The following is a 26,763-nucleotide window of genomic DNA, read 5'->3' as shown; positions in this document are numbered from 1 at the left end:
GAGGTCTTGTTGTTAGCTTACTGTCATAATATAGAAAGAAACTAAGCATTTTTGGTCCAGCCATCCTAATCTCCGGGATTAGGATGGCTGGACCAAACTTTGTCCAAAAGTTAGCTCCACTAGCCAAAATGTTTCATTTCATTTCTCCCTCCATTGTTGACACAGGTGTTTCCGCAGGTATTACACATAATACACAAGAAGACAGCAACGATATTTATTTATTTATTTTTTACTAAGGTAAGTGACATAAAGTAAAATAAATGGCAACACAGCGACTCGGAGAAGTATCTAATGACTCGTTGCAGGGAAAAAAAAAAGCGGCCTTCTTGACGTCACTGTTTCGTCACAAGGTAATTACAGGTCTGTCAGGTCTCAGGTGTGTCCCCGCCCCAGTGTTAAACTCATTCCCACCCCCTGTTAATAGAGAGACTTTTATCAAAAAAAGGGTAAAAGTTACATTTAGCTTTAAAAGGGTGATAATAGAACAACCCAACCCTGGCAGCCATAGTTTGGTTTTTGACTTTTGTATGTGAGCAACACCTCTCTAATCTAACTTGTCCTGCAGCTAGCTACATGAATGCTGATGAAATCATAATTAGTTTCACCTGTGTCTCAATCTCCTCATGTCTATTTATTGCAGTTCTTTCTTGCTTCTCTTCCTGTCTATACTTGAACTTCTGCATAATCAGGACTTTCTTTCACACCTGGCTAAGCTAGTTTCTGGCTGTTTTTCCTTTTAAACTCCTTTAGTTTTTTTCACAGAATAAATAATAACGAAACAACTTTCTTTTTTTACCTTTATGTTTTCCGATTTTGTTGTGTGTAATTCCAGAACTGAATTGTGGGGCCGAGCTGACTGGAAGCTATGCGGCGAGAAGGTGAGAATTTTATTTATTTTTATGTTTAGCATTACATGAGGGCAATGCACAAAGAGTAAGATCTTGTTTAACAATTATAAGTATTATGACTCTTTGGCCATTGTTTGCTATCTTGTGCTGTTTGATTAATTCAGATTCCTGTTTGACAATGTCCCACAAATCGAGTTCTTGTTGTACTCTATTTCAAGCTGTATTGATATTTGAGTGACAGTGGAGCAACAGTCCAAGCTTTTTATTCACCTGAATACTGGTTTTAAAAAAAAAATTTTTTAAACACACTTTCTTTCATAATACTGTTCATAGACTGAACACCTGTCATGATCCTTCATGAAAGCTTTCCCGCCCTCTTTCTCTAATTTACTTAAATTTTTTATATCTTGGTTTTTAGACTGATTTGCCTTCGTATTTGCTCTGAAGCCTTATGGTCTAATCTGACTTTGCCCTGTCTGCTGTGATTTTTCTATCTGCTTTATTTTTCTCAGAAATCTCAGTCATTCTGAACTCCAACCCTCTATTTCTGTCCTGTCTCTTCAAAACGGCCTCTTTGCCTCATCCCGGGGTAGATTCACATCTTTTCACTTGTCATATTCTTTGTTTCATTCCTTTCACTGAAGAACATTTCAGCTGTCTTGTTGTTTAGGCATGCTTAGAAAATAAAAATAAATTGGATTATTCTGGATTTAGTTTAATTATAACCCGTTCAGTGTCCGTCATTTATTTCCATTTTTTCATTCATTTATTGTTCAGGTATGATTTTAGTTCTATTACTTTATTTACACAAATATTGACTGTCATCACTACTTTGCATAGTAGTTTTGTATTACTCAAAATATTTTCTTCAGCTTGCCAATGTGTAAACAAGAATCAGACTAGAAATGGGAATTAGTAATTTTTCTCTATATATGTAAAAATGACTGTGGGGGGAAATTTGAATTTTTATCCACAATCTATTGAAATACTTGGTTAAGGGAAAAAGTGATTTGTAGTTGTTGGGGGGACATATGTCAAACTCCAGTTCTTGAGGACTTGCATTCTGAAGCTTTTAGATGAGTTTCTCTGTCAACACACCTGAAGCACATAATTGGTCATTACCAGGGCTATGCAACCTGAATGCATGAGGAAATTCAGTCCTTTGAGTCAATAGTGTGGGACTTGGACACGTCAAAGCTGTAGGACATCAGCCCTAATGGACTGGAGTTTGCCCCCCTTTGTTTAGGGCCTTGTCTAAGAAATGGTTTGTCTTCCAAAAGGATAACATGATTGTAAATTGAAGGACTAAATTAACATGGAACCTGTTGTATTTTAACTCTGCATGCCTCAATGAAACCATTTTCCCTTTAAAACAGGTTGAAACCAATCTAGAGCATCCAACACATGTCCAAGATGTTAAAACGTAAAACTACTCAAATCTCGTTTTCATTAAATGAAGATGGAAGGGTGCCTTTGAAAGTGTCACAGACTAACTCTAACCAGAACCAGGTTTCTAGCCTAGAAAAGTAAGTAGTTTCCACGTTTTGGTTGGCAGTCTGATTTACACAGACCACTCTCACCTCACTGACGAACGCCTCTCTATTCCCAGGACTGCCAATCATAACCCTGCAGTTGCAAAACCTGGAGCAAAGTTCAGAGTCTTAAAAAGCAGTGGAACAGTTTCTAAAGAGCCTTCATCAGGTTGTGCAGCAGGATCCAAAGTATTGCATAAAGTGTGCCTCGGTATCAGAACTAGTTCTACAACTGCAAATGGTTCTGGATGCGTTGAAATTAAATCCAGTGCCGTCAAAGCATTACCAAAGACGGAGGTGACGCGTTTAGCCACTGCCAGCATCTCTGTACAACCAGTTAAAGCTAGTTCTGCGAAGACTGGGCCGGCGTTGGCCGGAGTAAACGCTGAAGTGCGTCCCCACCAGAGAAATGTACCACTTTCTACCCAACTGAGGACCGTATCTGAAAACGAGAAGCTACTGAAAGAGCCCTCCAACCTACCCATCAGCAGAGTGACGGAAAGCAGAACCCTTCCTAAAATCGGTGTGTATTGACTTTTTTGATTAAGTTTATCTGTGTGAGACTGCTTTTGATTAACGTGCATCTTTTGTTAGGATTAAATCAGCTGATTATTGTGTCATGTCAAGAAAAACAGCAAGTCTATTGTCGGCTGTGTTCAGCCAGGCTGAGAACATCCACTCACTCCACCAGCTTCGCTCACTGCTGGAACTATGTGGTAAGTCACTGAGTTGGTCTTTCAGAGATAAAAGATGAACCTTTCCAATGAAACGACGTTCTTTCTGACTAGGGGAACGTTTGCATCCAGACAGATTGAAGTTGATTAAAAACCCAAGCCCTAAGATTCTCAGAGCTCCTATCTCAGCCTGACCATTCCTACACAACTTAATCTTATTGTAAGAGCGATTCAGTCAAAATTATTTTTGAAAACAATCCTCACATAAAGGATCATAATTTGTGCATGAAAGGGTTAAATGGAGGAAAAACAAGGAGGTGAAAGCCAAACTGGCCAGCAGTTAGCAAAGCTCTGTCCATTCCTTTGACTCTTTTGGCCATCTTCCCTACTGAAGACACTTAGGCTCAATAAAAGTCCTCTCTACTCCTAACATTTTGTTATAATGTCAGGAGCCTCCTTTATGTGATTTTGTAGTTTTTGTTGTTAATCTTGTCGAAGAAAAATTCCAGAGTTTTCATAATTTACATCCCAATATATCCTATTTCTGCCCCGACAGTCCTGAAACTTCAAGAATATTCATTTTAATCCATTAGATTAGAGTGCCCAAGTCCAGACCTACAAGCTTGTGACTTTTAGATGCTTCTTTAACACACCTGAGTCAAATGAACTGTTCATTACCAGGTGAATGACTGCTGAAGAAAATTCTTTCATTTGATTCATCTGAAAGTTGCAGGATGGGAAGTTGCAGGATGGGACTGAACTGAAGTTAAGTTGGTTAACCTAAACTTTGAGTCTTCACCTATGACATTTTACCCCTCCATACATCCGATGCCCTAGCACTTCAACTAATATGGTTTCCCAGGTATTATGCAGTGTTATTATTGTGCTTTTCTTTTTCTCCAGAAAATGAAGTATCCAGGATGGACTGCAAATTTATCAGAGATCGAGAACAAATTCAAAGACATTGTGGCCCATTTAGCTGAGATCGAGAAAAGCATAGGATCACAGCCACAGGTGACAAGTTCTTGCACATTTACTATTGTTTCTGGTACATGTGAAGTCCTACAATTTTGTAGTCCTCCTGTTTTTTATCTACGTAACCATTTAAAAATGCTTCTAATCATTTGTAAATGGTTAGACACGTCACAGAAACTGAATTTGTCAAAGAGTGCAGGTTGGAGACCATAAGTCACTCCTAAAGCGGGAAGCCATGTAAGTAGGAGCCCATTCCCAAAAGTCTGCATACTTGGAAAAATTGTGTTTTTTGTATTAATGTTGTGTAAGCTGCTATTTGGTGAGCTGATTACAAAAAATGTGATGTGGTTGTAAGAATGAACACCTTTGCCTTTCTGCATGTAGTTTTGCCTTTGTAGGGGTTTTTCTTAAAACAAATTGTACAAAATTTATTATTGTAGATGGTTAATTACAGGCTAGATTGGGCAATGCAGCAAGTAGTTTCCAGCACAAACATATCTTCCAAGCAGTTGGGTGTTTAAAATTTTAGGACTCTATGTAGTCTGTTAACTTGCACACCCTGTTCAATCTACTTTAAATGCATTTTTTTTCATTCCTTTCTTTATTGCCTAGAGAATAGAGGTGAAGAAGGCGTTCTACCTCAAGCTTGCTGTTCTTTCAGAAAAAGAAGGTAGTAAAATCTTAAATATTTTAAATATTTCAATTTCAGAAAGCCACATAGTCTATACTCCTTTTTTGTGTGTGCATTTTGACTAACTGGCACCCTGACATTTCCTGTTATTGTCTATAGTAATCGTTGGCTTGTCTGTAGTAAAGTTTGGGTAGGAATAACTGATTGTTTTGTGAAATTTTAAGCAGGATCGGGGGTGATCGGTGATGATGACAAGACGCTGTTCTGCTAGAATAAATGTGTCCTTTTTATTCTGCCACAGATTACAGTAAATTCATTCACACAACAAACAATACGTAATGCTTAGATTCTTTCAATCCGCTCTTACTGATAGGTTAAAACCCCTATCACCTTTGCTTTATCTGCAAAAAATCAGAGACATAGACAATTGTTATTTTTTCTTGCAAGGAGAGTGCTCAGAGACTGCTTCAGTTACAATCACCCAACTCACTCTGAAGCAGCTTCTGCTCGCCAGGCTTTTTATTAAACAGGAAAGCCCTAACTACATGATGTCTGGACTGCTAAAGGGTGGGGGAAAAAACCGGTCGAGACTAGTTTTGCAAACAGTTCTTCACACTTAAGCGTAAATGTTCCAACAGATAAGGATGTAGTTAACTATGTTAGACAGGAAAGAAGAAAGAACATGCTGTGTGGGGTTCATGTAAAGTTCAGATACTCAGAAAGGTCAAATACACAGAAAAGAGGAAATAACATGTTCTGCAGGTTTTGCTGTTGTTACAGCTAAAAAGTGAGATAACTTGTATACATTTTTCTAACACTTACCGTGACACAGTGAACCGGAGAGCCGACAGTCCGGGCGGAGCTACAGCATCACGTAATTGGGCATCCATACGTAACCCACAGCAGAGACTCTACTGAACAACGACTCTACTGAACAATGGGACTTTTCTGCTTTTTATACTCATTACCAAAACAACCTGGAATGAAAGAAGGGAATGGCCATTTCCCCTCTTCCAGACGTGTTAGCTAATCAGAATGCTACTTTCCTGCCCACGACTGGACCATGAGCTCAGAGCGTGATCAATTAGCATACAGTACTCAATCTCCTGTATCAATTAGCATACAGTACTCGGTCTTCTGTTGTCCATGGCTTGACCCCCCCCATTGTCCATGGGCTCCAGAGGCGATGAGCATTCCTTGATTCAATCAACATACAGCACTCAACTTCTTAAAATGTGTTGCAAATGTCATGAAATGAGCATGAAACATACAATTTATCAAAGAACATAGAAAATTCTCATATCACTGATACAATTACTTGATACCCAAAATGTACTTAATGATGAAGAATTTAAACTTGGTTCAATTAAGATGGCTGATTTAAGAGTTTAATAATGCATCATAGCATGACTTTTTAATTTTAAAATCTTAAAAGTAGATAAATAACTGGGAAATTATTTATTAAAATGTTGTGTGCATATTTAGAACAGCCTTTCTGGCTTGTTGTCTCTTGATTCTCAGCTATTGAGAAACTAACAACAATTGAGCGACAAGAACCTGGAGACCCTGTAGCTGAAACTCCGCAAACGTCCCGACAGGAAGCTCAAAGCCCATGTGAAGTTTCCAGCTCAAATGATGGTAACTTGTAAACAAACATTTTAAGAGCTTATGACTTTTTTCACGTTTGAAGACAGAATTCTTTCAGATTTGTTTATTACTGTTTATTGTAGCTTGCTCCGACTTGATTAGGATTGATCTGTCAATATTTTGTCCAAGGTGAAGATTGTAAAGCTGGTAATTTGACTCCGGACCATCTCCAGATATCTGCAAGTTGCAACCAAATGGATCCAGATCATGTTCCAAGCAGCAAAACCAAAGATGCTTCTGGTTTGACTTTGTCAGGTTTCTCCAAGCAAACTGTCATTTTACAACTTCTCTCAGCATGTATACTTTCAATTTCAGAAATCTTTAAACAGAATCCATTTATGGCAGCTATTGATGCTCAGTCTTATTGGTAGCTCCAGTAAAAAATTTACTTAATTTACTGATATCCACTTTTAAATATTGGCATGCTGGTGCATTCCTTAGATAAGGGATAAGACCGTAAATCTTTCAATTGCCCAATTTCTTCACTTGAATTTGGCAGGAGTGAAAGTGGACTCCATGTTCCCTCCAGAAAGAATACTTTCAAAGAGTCCGTCACCCTCACAAGATTCACCACAAACTGGTAATTGTCGACCAAAAGTTGAAATCTGCAGCCCCCAGACAAAAGCAGAGCTGGTGCAAATAAAAAGGCCTGGACTGAGCCATAAAGTGAGAGAAGCTCCAAAGCATGACAGACCACCTAGAGGACATGCTGAATTACCACCATCCATAACTTGCTTTGGTTAGTATTCAGCTTTCAGGTTGAACTTTTTTGTCATTTACAAGTCGACTTGTAGTGATGGCTGGCTGTTACAGGGAGAAAAGCTCCAGGCTGCAGTAATTTGGTCTTTTTCTTGCATGCAAGACAAGTGGACATTAAACAGGTTGTTGGTGAGTACCTCTCACATCTGTCGGTGTTTTCCTGCCATTTTACAGAAACTTGCAGCCCATCTGAATAGTTTTTCCTTATCAGGTATGGAGCTGTTGTGGGAGTGCAGAGGGATTTGTCTGGACACTTTCTATCTGTGTGAAAGCTGTGAGGAAATTGTTTCAAACTGTGACATCTGTCAACATATGACCAATCAAGATCACCAACTTAAATACATGGTGAGTGTTGGGTTAAATGGATGCCCATAGGTCTGCATGTATTCTATGATGAGGGAGAGAAGTATTTTTATGAATGAATATTCAAGTTTCCTCACTTTTTTTCTTTAAAGTTTTATCATAAATACACCAACTGTGACAGAACAATCAAAATCCAGAGAATCACATGATTTTTAAATTGGCATTTGTTTTGTATGAACTAAGTATTTGAAAAAATAGAACTTAATGTTTGGTACAGAAATCTTTGTTTACAATTACAGATGTTGGATGTTTCCTGTAGTTCTTGACCTGGAGTGTGGCGTGCTGCAGTTTGTAGTTGCAGAAGAGATTTTGTCCAAAGCTTTTGGGTTTTTTGCAAGTGTTTTGTCTCCAAAGATTTTCTACAGGGTTCAGGTCAGGAGCCTGGCGAGGACACTCAGGGCTTTGACATTGTTCTTATGGACCCACACTTTAGTTGACCTGCCTGTGTGTTTAAGGTTATGGCCATTCTGAAAAACCCAGCTACAGCCCAGCTTCAGTTATCTTAAGAGGTGTTAAATTTTTAAAATATCTTGTTTTCATATATACTCAGTATTACTTTAAAGAACTGGGAGATCTTTGTTTGCCCCCGGGATGTGTGTTTCTTTTGTTTCTGCAGGAAGTATGTCAAATTAGAAGCAGATTGCCTGGAGACGAGGTGACAACTGGCTTAACAGAGTAAAGGTTAAAGGTCGTTGATTTAGGGTCATGGGAACTGCCTCAAGGCCACAACTGCATAGTAACAGGAAAATTCCAATGTTTAGAATAGACTTGTGATTGTGTGTTGACAAGATTTAATCCACTCGTCTCTTTTCTGTCATTTGTATTTGTTACAGAATGCCTAGGTGAATAAATCTGACAGGGGAACCTCTAATTTTTCCACTCTTTGAGTGGAACAGGCTTACTTATCATAGCTGTGCCAAATACTTACTATCCCCACTTTGTTTCAGTGGAAAAGGCATCCTGAGTTTCTGAAGATATTCTGGCAGGAGGAAGACTTGCCTCAAGCCTTGAAAATCAACATTTTCCGAGAAGTTATCTGGAGGCTGGCACAGCGTGACGGTTTCCAAAAAGTTGATGCAAAGGTAATTATCCACTAATAATTTTATCAAACATGGGCATTAAAATTATGTACATGAGCTCATTTCTGGTTTCATTTTTCTTTTTTTTTTTTCAGTGCGTAATACTTAATCAAAAATGGCATCAGTTTGTCAGGTTGGCCCGATTCAGTGAAGGTAAAATCTTTCTTTAACAAACAGGTTGTACACCACAGTTTGTATAATATTTAAAAATTTATATTTTTTTAAGCTTTAAAAATTATGCGGAGCATCCTTAATGAAGATGAGAAATCAACCGTTCATCTGCCACTCAGTGCTGCATGCCAGTGGAGTAAGTCTCGTTTTTATTTTTCTTCGCTTCAGGCTAGCATCACTTGCTAGCCTGGTCATTTCATCTCTACATCATTTACCTTCTGGAATCTGACTTCAAAGATGACTTCCTTTAAAAAAAAAAACTTATTTCTCAAAGCAAGAGCCATGCATGACTTTGAAGGCTGCTTTTGAGTCTGTTGTACCAAACGGTTTCATGAATATTAATACTGTTGTCTTGTTTAAGACATATAAGGGGAAGAAAGTGAAATTGAACATGCAAACTTCTGATTGCAATACAACTTCTCTACCCACCTCAAATTGAAGATTTATCACATCAGCCTGGCAAGTTTGTTCAGGCTTTTTGATTGAATTCAGTTAAGATTCATTGTTGGACAAAGTTTGAAATGTTGGTCTAAGAGCAATTCTATCCGTCCTATACACTATCCTGTTTTTATTTTTATCTGCTAAATAAAAAATAAACGCACTAATGTGCAGAGCCATCAGATTTTTGTAGATCTGTAATTTGTTGATTTAAAACAAAAAAGGTTTGGCATTTTTTTTTTTTTTAAAGAATCTGAAAAGCATACAGTAAATTTAATCTTCTGGACTTTTTTGACTGAAAGTCCAGGAGATTACTTTATGTTGCACAATCAGTGAAAACTTCCAACTTCATTTAAAAAAAACAAAAAAAACTGGCTGGACTGTGACCAAAGGCCGGTCAGAATTGCTCAGAGGGCTGCAGATGGCCCCTGGGCCGTACTTTGGACACCCGCTTTACACCTCCTTATCCTTGTGGGGCTCCAGGGGATTGGTGCCCATGTCCAGCGGTCAATAGTCAAGAGGCGGTGTACACCCTATACAGGTCACCAGGTCATCACAGGACAACAGAGATGCACAGGAAAAACATGCATACATAACGACAGTTTGGAGAGACCATTTAACCAAACAGTCTTATTTTGGGACTGTGGGAGGAAGCTGGAATCGACTCATTCACAAGGAGAACATGCAAACTTCCAGAAGAAAGACCCCAAGCCAGGATTCAAACCATGTATTAAGTCTTCATTGAAATGGAAAGAAAAAATGACACGATGGCAGCCTGGAATGTCACTGTAGGGTTTTGAGAGCATATTTTTGTGTGTGTGCTTTGGTTCTTATCTCCAGTAGCAGACAAACGGTTGGTAGAAAGTTTTGGCATTGATTGGTGAAACAGGTAATTGAGTATGGTGGGGAGGAGATGCTTTTTAATCTGTATTAGATATGAACAACTGTTTTCCCTAGTTTGTCTGCAGTTCAAGTACTTTTGGGTTTTCTGGTGCATGCACTTGTTAAGGTTTTACTGATTCTGTAGCACCCCCTGTCACTGGAGCACACTGACTGCTTCGACTCCATAGATTGACTAAAATGCCCCACACCCTAATATTTTCTAACACCCCCAACACTTCCCTGTCTTAAAAAAAAAAACATTTTTCTTTTCCTATTTTTCAGATGATGAAGAAATTACAAAAAGCACAGTTTTAGAAGAAATGTCCAATGTTGGAACACCAGATGAAATGACCAAAATGGACTTCAGTCCTGTGGATATGAGCTGTTCTTCATCAAAGACTGATTTGGTGGGCTCTTGTGTCCCTAATCGAAGAGCAGCGTTGGCTAAAGATACCAAACCTGATCCTTTTCAGAAGCCAGTGTTGACATCAGCTCTTGCTTTGCCTCAAGGTTCCGGTCCGAAACTAGTTAAAGAAGAAACAGCTTGCACAGCTATCGGAACAAAACTGAACGTGTCAGTCGGTGGTCCAACTAAAAAAAGACCAGCCATTAAAACTCTGCACCAAACCAGCAGCCCATTGACAGACCCGCTGCCAGCTAAACGTATGCTCATCATGCAGAAGATCAAGAGCAAGCCCGCTTCTCCAAATTCAGTTTCTCCTCCAGTCAACCTTCTTGCAGGCCCTTCTCCATTTGGTATCAAAGATGAAGACTCTGGACCCAAGCAACTTAAATCCACTGTGGATCAGGATTTGTTTTCAAAACTATTTATTTGAAGCGGATCACCTCCAAGTTGGCTAAGGATAATATTAAAACCATTAAAGCCTGTGCAACCAGTTCTGCGGCGACGCCTCAAACTAATTGGGATGCAAAGATTGATTACTCTGGAAGCGTGCCGTACAACTGAGACTCAAAATGTCACCTGATTCAAAATCCAGTGAGGAAGAATCCACCCACAAACTCGTTAGGAGGGGCTAAGATGGCGACATCTGATTTGGCTTGTAAGAATGAACTGGGTCTGGACTCTGCTCCTAAAATCGTCTCCTCTTTTGAAAACCCACAGAGGAGCGTTGCACACACTGTGACTGAAAACAAGCCTGTCTCTGCTCTGGCTCCTACTGCTGACCTCTTCGACCTACAGGACCATCAATTCTTCAGCGTTCGAAACATCTGTAGAAATGAGAGTAGACTTCCATTTGGTTGTGCCTCTACCAACCTGACTCCGAACAAATACTGGAGCCAAAATGTGACCCAAAACCTGACAGGACTGTGATTGGTCCATTACACTTTAACACTCCTGGAGCTGACCAGCCAGACCCCATGAAGCACATGTTTCAGTGCAGCTACACCGAACAGGCTAACATTGACATTAACAGACAATCAAATCAGCTTCCACGTTGATCCACCACTAAGACCCTCTTACACTGTGGTGTCTTCAGCAGGCTGTGATCCACATGTCCAAGCTGCCTGTGGCCAAATGGCCACAAGTTATCCTATCTGGTTGTCCTTCCTGACAAAAACAGGCAGATGCTTCATTTAGCACTGAAAGCTCACGTCAACAGTTCCTCTATTCAAGCTTTATCTACCCACAGCAGGTGGTGAACCCCTTCAATCTTTTCCCTTTCAGATATCACTTAACATCTCAACTACCTCCAGGGTCTTTCAACACGCCCCATGGACAGCAAGGATGGGAATGTCATCCGCCAGCCTTCTCTGGACTTGTATTTATAGTTGTCGTTTTTTTGGGGGCTTTTTTTTTTGTTTTGTTTTGTTTTTTTCTGCCGCCTTTCATTTTGTCCGAAAAATGTAAAACAATTTTACATACGTTAATTTTGTGAAGTGATTTGTTTGCAAGCTGTTATGTTTTCCATGTTTAACATACACAGGACTTGAGGGGGGGAAAAATGTTAAAATATAAAAAGGTCTTGTTTGGTTCGTTTTTAATCCAATTCCACATTGCATGGATTTTAGCTGTGGAACTGTTTATGAACGTTAGTTTAGTAAAAATGTTTGTTTAAAAAAAAAAAAAGGCCAACTGTATCCTAATTGTTTAAATGTCTTTTGTTCTGTGAGTTGGAATACAGATTTGCTAATGATTGTCTATCAGACCCCACTAGCATTATCTTAGTTTTAAAGTTTTTATTTCATTGTTGTAACATGGTAATACAACTTTGCTATCCTTTATTGGCCTAAAGATGTTCATCCTTCAAATGAACCATCTATAGTGTCTGGCAAGATGTGACTACACAATTAAATAAACTACAATTATTAAAAAATTAATAAATATACTTAGTTATACTTGTTTACCTGGCGTGGATAGGATATTTGTAATTGGTCATTTATTCAATTCTTCTTGTAAAGAAATCTTATTGTTGGAAAACCTGTTTCAAATTGAAGGTTCTCACATTTGTGAATACATTTTTGTTAAGAATGTAGGTTGCTCCTATGAAAACTAATCCAAATCCTCTCTATTATTGGTAAAACAGCTGATTCTGCTATTAAGTCTCGTTTTGTGAGATTATTGGGTTGGATGCTTAAAAAAAAAAAAAAAAAAAGACATGTTGCCAGTTTAATTTCAGTCCCACACGTGATTCCTAAACTTTCCTCTTTTGAATAGATTCCCCCAGTGTACAGTTAGGAGACAGAGAGCTTTGTTTGTTTTGGGATGCATGTTTCTTTTGTCTCTGGAGGAGCAGAATGCCTGCGTCACAACTGCCCTGACAGGAGGGCAAATGGACAACAGATGTCAGCCAGGGAGAAGCAGTTGACACCTAGCAGGAGCAAAACATCAGAGACTAAGAGTCCTGAGAAACTCTTGTTTTATGACCCAAAAGGACATGAGAGCTGAAGTTTTATGGTCCAGAGAGACGACAAACAGCTGTGTTTACATAACCTCAGGAGATGCAAAGACAGTACCTTGAGAAGCTACGCCTGAGGACAACAGATGCATAAATACAGGATGGCAGCATTGTTTGAGAAGACTTGTAACTGATTGAAATGTTTGCCACTCCTTCTATGCAAATGATTTGTGACTGAGCTACCCCTCAATGTATTAAAATATGCAGAGGAGCACCTTAGAACTGGTCTGGAGACAGAGAACGAGATGTCTCTGGGCAGAGATCTCCGTTCAGTTGGAAGATTGTGTCCTTATTAATGTCCAGCGAGAGTGTTAGAAAAATTAACTTTATACCAGGCGAGTCTCTCTAACCTGAGAATGTGAACCTGTACTAGGATGATTGTGTGCCTTCAAATAATTTTAACAATGCACCTGTAGAAGATTCATAACTTATAAGTGAAACAGGAAGAGGTTGGAAAAAACAGTCTGTGTGCTACACTCAAGAGAGAAATTCATCAAAGAGTGATGTCATCACTGCTGATGCCATTGTTGCCATTGAAGCTGGATGTTCTAATGGTGCATTCACATCAAAGTCTATGTGGAGTGTTGGATGCACTAGATGTTGGATGCACTAGATGTGTCAAACGCGCCAAACGGTTCAAATCGCACCGCAATGATGGCTCTCAAAGCGCCTCAACATAGACTGAATGCAAACCAGACACACCTGACGCTCAAAACGCATTTAGTGTTAACACCCCATTATATGTCACATGAGGTCAGTGATTCTCAATTTCAGTTTTTACATCAGGTAATTGCTCTTTTGGGCATTATATAACTGATTTAACCCAATAACTCTTACACTTGGGATTAGTTTGGCAATTTAATATTAGGCTTACTGAAAATTAAAAAATAAAAGCCCTGACATTTTTTTTTATATCAGGTAATTGCTCTCTTGAACATTATGTCACTTTTTTAACAAAACCACTGTTACACTTTGGATTAGTTTGGATATTTAAAGTGAAGCTTAATGAAAATTTCAAAATAAAAGCCTTGGCAATTGTTACATCAAGTTATTGCTTATTTGAGCATTATATAACTGATTTCATCCAATCACTGTTACTCATGGAATTAGTGTTTTCATTTAATGTGAAGCTTACTGAAAATTTCAAAATAAAAGCCTCCATATAGCTCTGAGGCTAGAGCACAGCTCTAGTTGGATTGTCTTTTTCTTAGGCAGAGCGTTAGCATTAGCCTTTTACCTTAAATAAGGTATTAGCTATTTCTCTTACTTATTAGCCATGTTTAGTATACTGAATGGAGTAAGTCAATTACAGACGACATGCTAGTGATGCCCCACATATTACTGACAGTATTCATGCTAACATTAGCACTTTGGCTAATAGACTACTTTCAACATACTGAATGGTGCAAGTCCATGTCAGTCAACATGCTTGTGACTCTCCACATGCTATTGATGACATTGCAGCTTTCTTTAGCATTGATGCTAATTTTTAGCATCAGAACGCTGGGTCCAAACCGACGGGCACACTTTGACAGGAACTGGTTAAATTTCTTCAGGAATTTTCCAGTTTAACCACAAAACAAACTTGAAAGTGAAAATGGCTCCTTAGTCCCTGAGAAAATAATCCAATACCTAACCATGGCAACAGGAGAAAAGGGAGGCCAGCATCAACAACTTGGCCATGTTTCATCTCATGGCCAAGTTGTGACTGGCTGTGAATGTTGTGCTCCCACAGGGTCTTGCAATAACTCTGATAAGAGATCAAGACATTCTTTTGAAAATTATTACGGGGGCCATTCAAGGCAAAATCAGAGACAGATGGCCTACAAATGTTTGTTTCAAGGAGTTTTGCTTGCACAAGACGAACATACATTGCGTTATCGTATCTGTAAGACCAAGGACATTCTCTGTCTACAAAAGAAAGATCTTGCAGACCTCCAAAGACATCTGCTACAAAGGCATTCAACCCACAACACAGGAAGTGATTGTCTGCAAATGCTGAAGTGTCACAAAGGTCACAGCTGCTGAAATATCAAGTGTCCTGCTTAGATGCAAAGAAGTATGACAAGATGAACATGGAATGAACCCATCAGCGGAAAAGCAGAGAAATGCGGTTTTTCACTTCCTATCCTCTGCAGTTTCACACTGTCACCTCGTTTGCCCCCATCTTGCACTTCATGCCAAACACATGCCTGCATGTACGAACTGAGTAAAGGAAGCTAAACAGACACATTCAGTATTTTCCATTAGTCATCAAAAGGTTACAGAGACAAAAGTTATCTTTTCAACAATCAATCAATATTGTACTCTTATCAGGTGCAGGTGTGGTGAAGCTTCTGGAGTAAAGCTTTGCAGGCTGGGCCTTGGTTGAGCAGCGAAAACTTTTTACAAACTGCAGCCTTCTTGGGTCTATCATAAAGAAGTCCCCACAATCTCTGGACAGAGTCTCTTAGAGGGCTCTGGCTTACACAAATGACCCAAACCATATTCCTATGTTCCAGATTTAAATCTTGTTTGGGTCTTGGTTGGGGATTGTCTGCTAATTCTTCTGAAGTTGATAAACTTGCTTAACTAAATGTCTTTTGACCTTTGACCTGACTGTTCCTCTCAAACATTCCAAAAAGTCGTCCTGTATGATCAGACACCACATTAACATAAGATAAACTGAATAATAAATGATAATCCAAAATAATATTTAAAATTCACATAATCAGATGGACCAAAAATATAAAGTGAAGTGGAAGTTTTGGGTATTTCAAGGATGAAAATGACTATAACATATTTAAGTAAAAAAAATAAAAAGTTTCCAAATTAGTTTGTTTCAATAAATATCATGAAACTTTCCCCAAAAACTGCAGGTGTGTGTCTATGTCTGGTGAGGTTTTGGCTGAACCATGTTTGTTGTTCATATAGAAATTACTCACAGTGGGAAGAGAGTGCAGAAATTTCACTCAAGTAAGAACAGCAATACTTAATAGGAAATTACTCAGGTAAAAGTAAAAAGTACAACATAATAAAAATAGTTTTGTTGTTTTTTTTCTTTTAAGTCACTCAAGTAAATGCAATAGAGTCAGTGTAAGTAGTGACTAACCAACTCTGACAATGTGACCTTTTACCCTAAACCTGAACCCAACTCCTGACCCACAAACAGAACTGGTTCTTCAGGGGCCCCTGTTTAGGGCCCGGTCGGTCCTCACAGCGTAGTAGTTGTCGGGAGGCTAGAAACACGGGAACACACAGGAGCACATGAGGGCCATCCTGATGGGGGCGTTCCTCAGAACAACCTGGCGCTGCACCAAAGACTCTGGTTGCTAAACCTTCGGCGCGTTATTGCTGTCTCCACTTCCCGTGGCCCGAGGTTCCTCCACGGCAGCTCCAGGCTGTGAGACAGGTCTGCTCCGGGTCCAGGTGAGAGCAGGAACGTCCCTCTAGCGGCTCAAACACGTTAGGAGGACCTAGCCGGGTTAGCCGAGGGTCAGCCGGACGGTTAGGACGTTCTACACTGAAAAATGGCTGTTGAACGTAGTTTTACCGTCGCTTTATTGAAACTGCTCGCGCCTGCTCTTCCTTCGGGGAATGTTTTTTATTTTTATTTTTTGGCCCTGTTGGTGAATGTGAGTTTAAATCGCTGTTTTATAAGGTGCTCGACGTTTTCACAGCGACGGATAACTGAGAAAACTCAAGGATCGGGAGAAACGCTGCAGTTCACGCTGGGTGTCATAGGAGAATGTTTATTGAGTCAGTGAGGAAACACTTAGTGTTTCCTCATCCACTAAGGTCGTTTCTGTGAGAGTTGTTGGTCCACATTTCATGACGAGAGGCCAAAAGCTATGTTAAACCAGAAACTGTGTGTTTGTTAGATTTAAAGTTGCTTCAGAATGTTGTCAATGAGAGCAAATTAAAAAAGCTAATTCATCGTTTTCGTTGAGTCTTCAGTTTTCAGTTGCTAAAGTTTGGAACTGCTGCGCCATCTCGTGGTTCCATTTGGAACAACAGCTACCTGAACCCTGGCTTAGACATGGACATAGTAAACAAAAACTTATTTAAGCACATTTCTGCCCGAATCATATTTCAGCTAAGCTATTAGGAGTTAATTTATGTATCCAATGTTAGAAGAGATGCAAAAGTTTTTTTTTTATGTCTGTTTTATTTTTTATTTTATTCTACTTTTAGACTTCAATGTAAAGTTTTTCAAATGTTGGTACATCCACAAATGTCATTGTGTTTCAGAATTGTGGAATTTTATATGAAACGCCAGCACAGAGTATTGCATAATTTGAAGTGGACAAAACAGGAAGCATGGTTTTCAAAATATTTTTTTTTTTGTTTTTAGCAAATCAGGGTTTTACATGTGGTGTATTTTTAATCATCCCTTCAAAGTCAGTATTTTATAGTTTCTGCTGTGAGTTTTTGGTTGCTCATGTCCTTTGCAAACTCCCAACAAGTTTTTTTTTTAAAGATTGATCTGCTTGTTGTTCCATTCTTCCTTCAATCGACTATGACCAAAAAAGCATCCCCACTGCATAATAATGCCACGTTATCTTTGTATCTTCACATCCATCTGATTCAGGTAGTAAATAATGCGTATGCAATAAGGTTGTGCTATACATGGTGGATTTTTATTTTGATTCTTCTGAGACGAGCTTTAAAAAATATAATAACTAATCTTCCGTACACAGGTGGTGTTTCGTTGAACCTTAAGGATGGATCCAGGTGGGGTTCAAAAAGACATGCTGCATCATCTACAGTTCTGTAAAACACATTTATTCTGTTTTTGTTTTTTTGACGCACACATTTTTCACACCATCAAGTACTTTTTATTGTTAGATCAGAGTAAATATAAAAACTAAGTTTTCAACTAGTGATTTAATTTATTTTGTGTAAAAAAAAAAAAGCTACAAAAAGCAACTCAGTTATTGGTTCATTATTTCCACATAAGATCAGGTTGGTTTGTATAGCTTTTGTCCCCTTAAAATGAAATACTTTTAAATTATTTTTGTCATTAAAATGAGTTTGATGATTTGAAACATGGAAAAGGCACAAACAGAAAAAATCTTGAAGGATGCAATTACTTATATTCTATACATAAGTTTCGGTGTAAAATGTTTTTGGAAAAAATGTTATTTTGATGCTTTCAGGCAAAAGCGAGCTGCTGAACTCTCTGGAGGCGTATCTGAACAACAAAGCCAGACTACAACCCATCATAGGTCTGCAGAAACACGTCAAAGTTTGTTGAAATGTGGCCTTTTCTTGTTTCTCATTCTGTAATTCTGCTGTTTTGTGCATATTTAGGCCTGGGCACCATTATAGAGTGTGTGAATGTGACTTCACGGGTCAGAGAGACATTGTACCTCTGTGAGGTGTGTGCATGCAGACTCACCAAAGCGGATATGCGGAACCACATAATGGGGAGTCACCATAGATTCAACTACATTGTAAGTTCTGCTAAAGAAACGTCATGCGTTCGAATGATTATGTTTTGATTTCACTCTCACATTTGCAGTTTTAGATTAATAGTTTGTTTTTCATTTAAAGGCTTAGTTTAAATGAGAGAAGAACTTGATAAACTGTGTGTGAGACATAACTAACCGTTGCCTGAAACGTGAGCATGTTTTCGCAAATGGTGTCTTAATCTTCTTTAGATCTTCCTGAGATATTTAGTTTCTGTTCCCCCCCCCCTACTTGCTATCAGGATGGCCCTCCTTGCTGTAAAGATCCCTCTCCCACATTCCTTTCACTCCCTTCCCTGCTAATAAAAAGACAATCTCTGCACAGTGATCGGCTGGCAGAGGTCAGCCTCTTGCAAGAAAACTTGGTTGAAAGCCAAGTGACGTTGTCTGTGGTTCTTTTTATATAGGTCGAGAAAATACCTGTCATCATGTTGCGTATTTGTGATCTGCTCGGGGTTGTTGTTGTTTAACATGCGATATTCTGCTCATCAGAAAGCCTGTCACCCCCACTTAGTGTCTCAGTGGCTGGGCAGCCCCGACCTGTCGAAGATGGCTTGGCCTTTAATGGAGTTGGCTGAAGTGTTGGAGAAGAAAGAAGGACCAGGAAATGTTCAAGTATGCTATTTTGCTCTGTTTGCTTTTAGTTTATAGCTGCATGTGTTCTGATGCGGTCATATCTTCTTGTCTTTTTTTATCAAGTTGTTTGAAGTTCAAGATCAGCTTTACCAGATGATGGTGACACAGAGTGAAAATCATGGTTAGTCTTTTTTTTTTCTGAATTTACACTTTTATGTTATTCTTGTAGATATAGGGTTTCCCCCAGGCCTTGGTGGGCCACCAGGCTTTACTTGTGCCTCCACCAGGCTAAGCATGGTTTATCTGTTTTAGTTTTTTTTTATGATTTCTTTAAAGACTTTATAGTTGGTGTTTAGGTATTAATCTTCCAGTCTTCCAATAACACATAATCAAGTGATATTTTCAACTCCAAAGATTTTTTAACCCAAAAACAATGCAGACCACTGGATGACTGTGTGGATGATAAAATATTCACAGTGTGTTTACTTTTATCAGAAGTTTATTCAGTATTAATTTTACAATGTTTAATCATTTTATTATACCTTACTCAGGCTTACAGAGTTATTGTTTCTCTTTTGGCCTTCACTGTTCGCCTTAGTGCATTAGAAGCCTAGCAACAGGCGACAAGCAAATAGTTATAGCAAATAGTTATCATACCTCACGGGGTGACAGACCAGACCTGTCGGCTGGGCGGTTATTATTAGGCACAGAGTGCTCTGCCTGAAACTGGTTTTCAACTGAAGGTTGCATTTTTCTCTGTGTGTTAATCTGACACGCTTCTTGGAGATGTTGGTGACATCATGTCTGTGTGTTGAAGGGCAGTATGGAGTATCTGGAGAAGTGCTTCCCCTGTCTACTTTAGAGCTCTTCTGAACAGTGCAACTGCTATGCTCTCTCTGTGTTTTGTTCTCTCTTGAACAGGGTTTGGACTTTGTTAATTTTCTCGTTCTTAGCACCTTGCTAAGCCCCAAGCATCGGACTTAGCAAGTTTTCTGGGGGAAACCTTGACATGTATTGTATATGTATTGTCAACTAGACATCTCTCTCTCTCTTCAACACCACAGCAGTGACTCTGATGAAGACCTTAAAACAAGAGCAGGCTGAGTTGGAGAGCTTTTCAGAAACGAAACCTTTGCATTATCCGGTCGCGTCTCGGAGGGTCGTTTTGCCTGCAAACAACCAGTGGGAACATCCAGTGATCTCCGACAGGGTTGACATGAAATTAGTTCAAGTCTCACAACAAACTGAGGAGAAGACACCCTTACAAAACATATCAGTCCCACAGCTGGAGAAGGTCCAGATGTCGGCTGAGGACTCTGTGGTATCGGAGAGCGGCAATGGGTTTCTGGAGGATTTCCCTGGAGCCAAACCTGTCATTGGTAAGCACGGATTAGCTGTCGCAACAAAGCAGTAATTACAAAGCTAACCTTGTGTAAATAGCAGCATGATTTCAGTACACAGTCATATGACTAGGCTGATATAGGCTGAGAAGAAGTTCTGGCACATGGAAATGTGCACAACCAGCCAGTTGTTTATGTTCACATGTCATGGGTTTAGATCAAATGCAGTTAGGTCTTTTAATAATATATTATTACAAATATAATTATTTGTTATTTTTGTATTTTTAAGAACTGGAATTAGGTGTAAATATCTGAATCCACAATTTTCTTTCTCACAGATGGTTAAAATGACAATAAAATGCTTAATTTACATACATACAGCCCCTCCTGGCTTCATGTTCCAAGCTTTGCACATATTGTTGAAGAACTGCAGGCTTTTTGTCGTGCAACTGTAGTGTAATTACATATGAATGTTTAAACTCTATTGTTATTACTGAAGTCAGTGAAAAGAATGTAGTTGATGAGCAACTTGCTAAGAGACATTTAGCCTGATTTTAACAGGGGTGCAGGTATACATTTGAACATTAATGGATTGAGAAAATCCTTTAGAAATTCAAAACCCAATACAGACAGCTCAAAAGCATCTTTAAAAGTCCAAAATTATTGACATTTGTGCCTGTGATCAATATATTTAAACTTCGTCACTTATTATTCATCTCTTGACCTCCCAAAAAAACTAAAATCAACTTGAATGGAAGCAAATCTTCTCCTCTTCAGAGTTTTGTATGGTATGTTCTAAATGAAGTGAGCATATTTTCATGTGCATATTTACAAATTGAATTGTTTTCCCAACCTAAAATGTTAAGCGAGTTAGTTAAAAACAACTCCAACCTATGTTTGTCTCAGGTCTCGTCCGTGTGGTTGACTTTAGAAGTGAAGATGGCTTCTCATGTTGTTTCTTATGCCACTGCTGCCGCATAAGATCCACCGAAAATGACCTGTTGGATCACCTCACCAGCTCCTCCCATCTAGTTAACTACCTGGTAGGTTTGCTTCGAACTCCTAGCATTCCTCACATACGTATGATTACATGTATTATTCCAGGAGGTAAAATAAATATTTGGTTGTGTAGATGGAAAATTATCCTGACCAAATACAAGCTTTGGGGGAAGTTAGTGAAGACGACTTCCAGCTTCAGTCACTGGCTGCCAAAGTGGAGGAAGAGGAGGGCAGAGGAGAGATGAAGGTATTTTTGCTTCTTCAAGGTGCAGGTCATTCTGCTGTTTTTTGCTCCATGTTTAAAACTTTTAAGAAATGAACTTGGTACTAAGATGGTAGATTTTAACAATAGTTGTTAAAGTGGGTAAGGACAACAAAACAAGTGAGATAAAAAAAAAAAGATCTTTAAGTGTTTGTGTATATATTATCTGTGAGTGGCAAAATCTGTGAAATAAATAAACAAAAGAAATAAATCTTTAAGATGACATTCTAGTTTTAGAAGTGTTTTAAAAATATATATATTTTTTACAATGTATTTATTTAATGAAAAATGCACATGTCTTTAAAGTTTAGGTTCCACCAATCTACAATTAGGCTTTGAGAAAAATGTTGAAATAACTTACTATTATTAGCCTTTCTAAAGTCTCTGACTGACATGGGGATAAGTTTTACCATAGAAAGTCAATACAGAGAGAAAATGTTCTGAGCAAGTCTTGTATTCTAGTTTTCCTTCATGAGACAATTGTCAGATGAATGCTGAACACCAATGTTGTTAAAAAATCTCTTTTTTTTAATATAAGTCTTAAAAGAATGATAATATTGAAGGTGGGTTCTCCAAAACCCAAGGAAAAGGTTCGCATATTTGTGGCACTCATAGATAATCTAATACTGATTTTTTTTTTTAAATGACAAGTTAAAGTGATTATTCTTCACTGGTTGAAAGGTGTTCTGTATATCTACTTGTACAAATTTTATGTTGTTGTGTAAAAAGAAGAAAAAGAAAAGAAAATGGCCTCATGTAATGCACTGAAGCTGTGATTGCACTCAACCAATATCTCATGTTCCCAGATAGTAAATGTACCAGAGTCCATCTGTAGTCAACTCACTGGCAAAAGTTACCACTGGTGTAAGTAGAGATGACTTTCATTTTTTTGCTGGGCCATAAACCCTCCATCTCTTTCGCTCTCAAAGTCTGACTTGTAAGTATCAGTCTGTCTTTTTGTCATCTTTCTGAGTCTTGGATGCGAAAGTGTGTGTTGCCATAACCTTGTGCGGTTCCAGGTTTACAAAATGGATGCCATGCAGCATTTCTTTTTTTTTTTAAAACATCCAGGGTGAAACCGATCTTCTCCATTGAATATCTTGCAGGGCCAGAAGGCTTTTTTGATTACAGTGATGTTTTTATACAAACATTTCTATTTTCTTTAAATTCGTGAAACCTTTGCTCTGCTTTTGGAGCTTTTAGTTTGATTTTTTGCACAAGTCAGAGCTCTTTGCAAGACTTGTGCAGTTATAGGCAGTGTCTTTCAAAAATATTCATACCTCTTCAACTTAAAAGTAATACTGCAGGGTTCCTTGTAATTCCTCTGAATTTTATGTGTTTGATCAACAAGAAGTAGCTCAAAACAGAAATGGAAGCGACATGAAGGATGTTTAGTGTTACGGGTTGAAAAGCAAGCAAATTTAGTGAAATCATCTGAGTTCAAAAGTCCCTCGTTTATTATACTGTGATCTAAGTTCAGTTTAAATGCATCTGTTTTCTGAATTTCTCAGAGGTTTGTCAGAGAACAAATGGCTTCATAAACACCAAGGAGAGCAGCAGACAGATCTTGTAACTGTGGAGGAGATGCCAAGATTCTCAACTTAGGTGGAAAAACCTGTTGATAGGACAGCTATTAGTCATAGTCTCTACAGTTTCTCTATTGTTCAATGTAACCCTTAAGAAGTTGGAGTCACTATAAACTGTGGATTAGGAGATTTATTAATTAATCTTAGTTTTATGAAACACCTTTCCAATTAACAGCCAATCAAGAGTAACAGAATGCATTCGATCATTATTTTAGTCAAGGGTCAAGTTAGTGCCCTCAGAGAAGCTGAATACAAATGTATACTATGGTGTTTTTATTTGTGTGAGAAATTGGGGAGGGGGAAACTTGTTTTTTTCCCCCTCCTGCTTCACAATTAGGCACTACATGTGACAAAATGTGGGAAAACTTCCAAGGGGTGTGAATATTTTTACAAGGCACTTTGCCATCTGAGAACAAAATAAGTGAATCCATCATTATGCAGTTTGAACATTTTGTTTGTAAAGTTTTGAATTGCAATTTCTTTTTCAGGCTTTTTGTAGTTTTCTCTCATTTTGCTAACTCGCTATTTTTCTTTTTAAAAGTCCTTTTACGTGCATATTTTTCCTGTATATCCTTGGTGTTTTTCTTATTTTCAAGGTTTAAAGATGCTTTCAAGAGGAGGGGATCATTCCAACCTTCAACAAAAAAGAAAAGCTGTAATAGGTGAGTCTTTCCTCTGACATTTTGAAAAAACAAAAAAAAAAAAAAAAAGAACAACAAAAAAAACGAAAAACCAACACATCTGTTCCCTCTTACATAATTTGTCTTGCTTGTTTCAGGTCTGAACAAGATTACAGCTCGACATGCGCCAAAAAAAAGCTTTGTAGCGATGCCAAAACGAACAAAAAGAATGAAACTGATGAAGAAAATGAAAAAGACTAATACCATGTTTAATGTGAGCCTGCCTATAGGGAAAGGTGAACTTCTGCTGGAGAGGAGATCCTTTGATACGGATCATCTGTTTGAGTCATCTGCATCACCTTCATCTAAATCGGATCCAGCTACATCCCCCTCTGAGCTTTTAGAAACCAGGTCTCCTATAGATAACCCTGTCGACATTATTGATATACAGTTAGGGCTTCAAACATCTCAACTAGAGCAACAGCTCTACCAAGAAGATGCAGACTCTGGTGATTACATGTCAGAAAAGCACATCACAGTCACAGTATTTCAGGGCGAAGATGGTTATGTTGGTGACAACCTGCCTGGACTAAATAAGTTAAGGGGATCTCAGGAATGCTCAAGTAAAGACTGGACATATGGAGATTTACAGGCCCAGAATGGGGGACATTTTGCTGCTGGAACCCACTCTGAGGAGTTTTCACCTTTTGACTCCTACGACAATGAGGGGAGCTGTGGCACCAATATTTGTTATGGTTCAGCATCAGATGTAGCAGAGTGGGAAGCTTTGAGGCTAGAGAGAGAAACCAATGAGATAATATCAAGTTATGGTCGGCAGCATCAAAACCAGCATCCATCTTGGAGCGATGCAGGTTTTCACACAGGTAGGATGTGGGAACAAGTCCCTTATTTAAAGGATGCCAGGATAAATGTGGAAACTCACTCAGAAGATATTCCTGTGTACAGGGGCAGCTTTTTATTGGATCCTAGAGGACAAGTTCATGAGACTGAACAGAGACAAGCCCAGACATACACAAAATTCACTACAGACTATCACCAAACAGCTCCACAGCTTTACCCGACCCCGTCTTCAGCGTTTGAAGTCAGTCCAATACAGCAGAGGCTGATGTTTCATGCCTGTTACGATGCTCCATCTAGAACCATGGAGGGTCCTGTACCCCGCACCAGCCAGGGTCCTGTACCCCGCACCAGCCAGGGTCCTGTACCCCGCACCAGCCAGGGTCCTGTACCCCGCACCAACCATGGGGCTTTACCCCGCACCAGCCAGGGTCCTGTACCCCGCACCAGCCAGGGTCCTGTACCCCGCACCAGCCAGGGTCCTGTACCCCGCACCAACCATGGGGCTTTACCCCGCACCAGCCAGGGTCCTGTACCCCGCACCAGCCAGGGTCCTGTACCCCGCACCAGCCAGGGTCCTGTACCCCGCACCAGCCAGGGTCCTGTACCCCGCACCAGCCAGGGTCCTGTACCCCGCACCAGCCAGGGTCCTGTACCCCGCACCAGCCAGGGTTCTGTACCCCGCACCAGCCAGGGTCCTGTACCCCGCACCAGCCAGGGTCCTGTACTCCGCACCAACCACGGGGCTTTACACTGCACCAACTCAAACTTTATGTATCCAATCACAGATGGAGCTGGTTGGGGATAGACTGATGTTTTCAGTCAGCCAGGACAATCTGCATCTACACTCCCAGTCCTGAAGTTTATTTCAGCGCTGGCATTCCAATCTGAATAAAAACAAACTCACAACTCACATGATCAAGTGTTTAAAATTAGACTAGCTTAAAAATATACCCTGCCATTAATACAAATTGGAGTCTCCTAATGTAAAATGAAATAATTTGGCTGTTATATTAGTTTTCCATTGTTTTTCTTTTTTCAAATGATTCCTGAATTGAAAATGAATGTGGAAGGACTGAAAGATGTCATGGATCTGTTGTGCTGCATGTGACTTGGTGCAAATAAACAGCAGAACATGAGCAAAATCTTACATGAAATGTGAGACTGAGTGCAAATCAATATGAAATTTTAATCTTTGAGCTCTTTTTATTTTTTGCCAAACTGATGCATTGTTTTTTTTCTTTTTTCTTTTAAAATGCTGCTGTTTATACATGGTTTGCTCATGTTCTAGTCCCTTAAAACTAGGGATTGTTCTTCTAGATGAATGCATTGTATTGTTTGAGCCATTCTTTTTTTTTTTTTACTGTTGAATCACAACTGCATTTATTATGTGCAGCTTTGCAAACCTAACCGTGCAACAATATGCTGAGATTTGTTTAATTTTTGTTTTTAGAGCTGTCAGATTCAATTTATTCTGTCAATGCTACTGTCATTCACTTCAGTTTAAAGGGAAATGAAAGACCAGTTGTCATGGTTTGTGTTACGATGCTGCATCTCAAGAAGCCTCTGACTAACACACATTCTGGAGAAGATCATACTCTGGGTTGTTCATTATGTTTTTCACATTATGAGGCATCAGTCTTTGCACGGTCGTCTCTAGATTTGGTTTTACCAAAGAAGATGGTCATGATCCCAGTTTTTGCATTTGGATTTCCGCCACTGTATATTTTGAATGTGCATCAGTGGAGTTATTCCTAACCAAACTTTACTTTTAGATCATTTTTCATACTGCCACATGTAACAAAAGCGTCCTTTTTAGGGACTGAAATCCTATAAAGGATGCTTTAAGATCCATAAAGCAAAAATGACTAGATAAATTCAAATTGAGAAGTGGCTTGTTTTTCCAGAAACAGGAATTGAGCAGATCTACTTTGTCAGTTCTTGTATGGGATCTGTTGTCATAACTTTGAGTGAAACACTTTCCTAAACCTTTGTAATGAAAATACTAATTGAACTGTTGGAAAATGTGATCACCTTATGTAGTTTGGTATGAATTAATGAAATACTCTGGTATTGAATATAAAATGTTTGATTTCAGTTTTGAATAAACTGCGGCACCTTCTTAAATGTGTTCATGTCTCTAGAAACTGAACCT

General features: G+C 39.0%; 2 protein-coding genes across 4 annotated transcripts; both read left to right on the top strand.

The window, feature by feature from the left end:
• Window positions 1-585: 585 nt before the first annotated feature.
• On the top strand, window positions 586-11,838 carry LOC129374952 (uncharacterized). Its single transcript, XM_055053663.1, has 15 exons — window positions 586-878; window positions 2,225-2,374; window positions 2,458-2,903; window positions 2,975-3,096; window positions 3,958-4,068; window positions 4,642-4,699; window positions 6,182-6,298; window positions 6,437-6,547; window positions 6,807-7,046; window positions 7,121-7,195; window positions 7,278-7,411; window positions 8,377-8,511; window positions 8,604-8,661; window positions 8,735-8,815; window positions 10,282-11,838. Exons 2-15 carry the CDS (start codon window positions 2,253-2,255, stop codon window positions 10,833-10,835), a joined length of 2,364 nt encoding a protein of 787 aa, XP_054909638.1. The 5' UTR covers window positions 586-878; window positions 2,225-2,252; the 3' UTR covers window positions 10,836-11,838.
• Window positions 11,839-16,138: 4,300 nt separating this feature from the next.
• Window positions 16,139-26,735, top strand: LOC129375042 (uncharacterized). Of its 3 annotated transcripts, none has more exons than XM_055053837.1 (12): window positions 16,139-16,325; window positions 17,597-17,630; window positions 18,056-18,124; window positions 18,210-18,352; window positions 18,860-18,982; window positions 19,067-19,124; window positions 20,008-20,322; window positions 21,190-21,326; window positions 21,416-21,529; window positions 22,351-22,408; window positions 23,727-23,792; window positions 23,909-26,735. In XM_055053837.1, exons 2-12 carry the CDS (start codon window positions 17,621-17,623, stop codon window positions 25,414-25,416), a joined length of 2,601 nt encoding a protein of 866 aa, XP_054909812.1. In that variant the 5' UTR covers window positions 16,139-16,325; window positions 17,597-17,620; the 3' UTR covers window positions 25,417-26,735. The 3 variants fall into 3 exon arrangements, with proteins under 3 accessions (XP_054909812.1, XP_054909813.1, XP_054909814.1); XM_055053838.1 differs by having other exon boundaries at window positions 17,597-17,664; XM_055053839.1 differs by lacking the exons at window positions 16,139-16,325; window positions 17,597-17,630; window positions 18,056-18,124 and having other exon boundaries at window positions 18,279-18,352; window positions 18,882-18,982.
• Window positions 26,736-26,763: the final 28 nt, after the last annotated feature.

This window comes from Poeciliopsis prolifica, unplaced genomic scaffold (assembly GCF_027474105.1).
Source record: "Poeciliopsis prolifica strain line A6 unplaced genomic scaffold, Auburn_PproV2 SCAFFOLD038, whole genome shotgun sequence".
Classification (NCBI taxonomy): Eukaryota; Metazoa; Chordata; class Actinopteri; order Cyprinodontiformes; family Poeciliidae; genus Poeciliopsis; species Poeciliopsis prolifica.
The sequence above is the reverse complement of the archived record's forward strand: the minus strand, read 5'-3'. Positions and strand labels throughout refer to the sequence as shown.

Coding starts and splice junctions, on each gene's coding strand:
- LOC129374952 (XM_055053663.1), top strand. CDS start 2,253: ATGTCCAAGATGTTAAAACGTAAAACTACTCAAATCTCGTTTTCATTA. Junction 2,904..2,974: donor CAGAACCCTTCCTAAAATCG/GTGTGTATTGAC, acceptor ATCTTTTGTTAG/GATTAAATCAGCTGATTATT. Junction 7,047..7,120: donor ACCATCCATAACTTGCTTTG/GTTAGTATTCAG, acceptor TGGCTGTTACAG/GGAGAAAAGCTCCAGGCTGC.
- LOC129375042 (XM_055053837.1), top strand. Junction 18,353..18,859: donor ACCATAGATTCAACTACATT/GTAAGTTCTGCT, acceptor TCTGCTCATCAG/AAAGCCTGTCACCCCCACTT. Junction 22,409..23,726: donor TGGCAAAAGTTACCACTGGT/GTAAGTAGAGAT, acceptor CTTATTTTCAAG/GTTTAAAGATGCTTTCAAGA.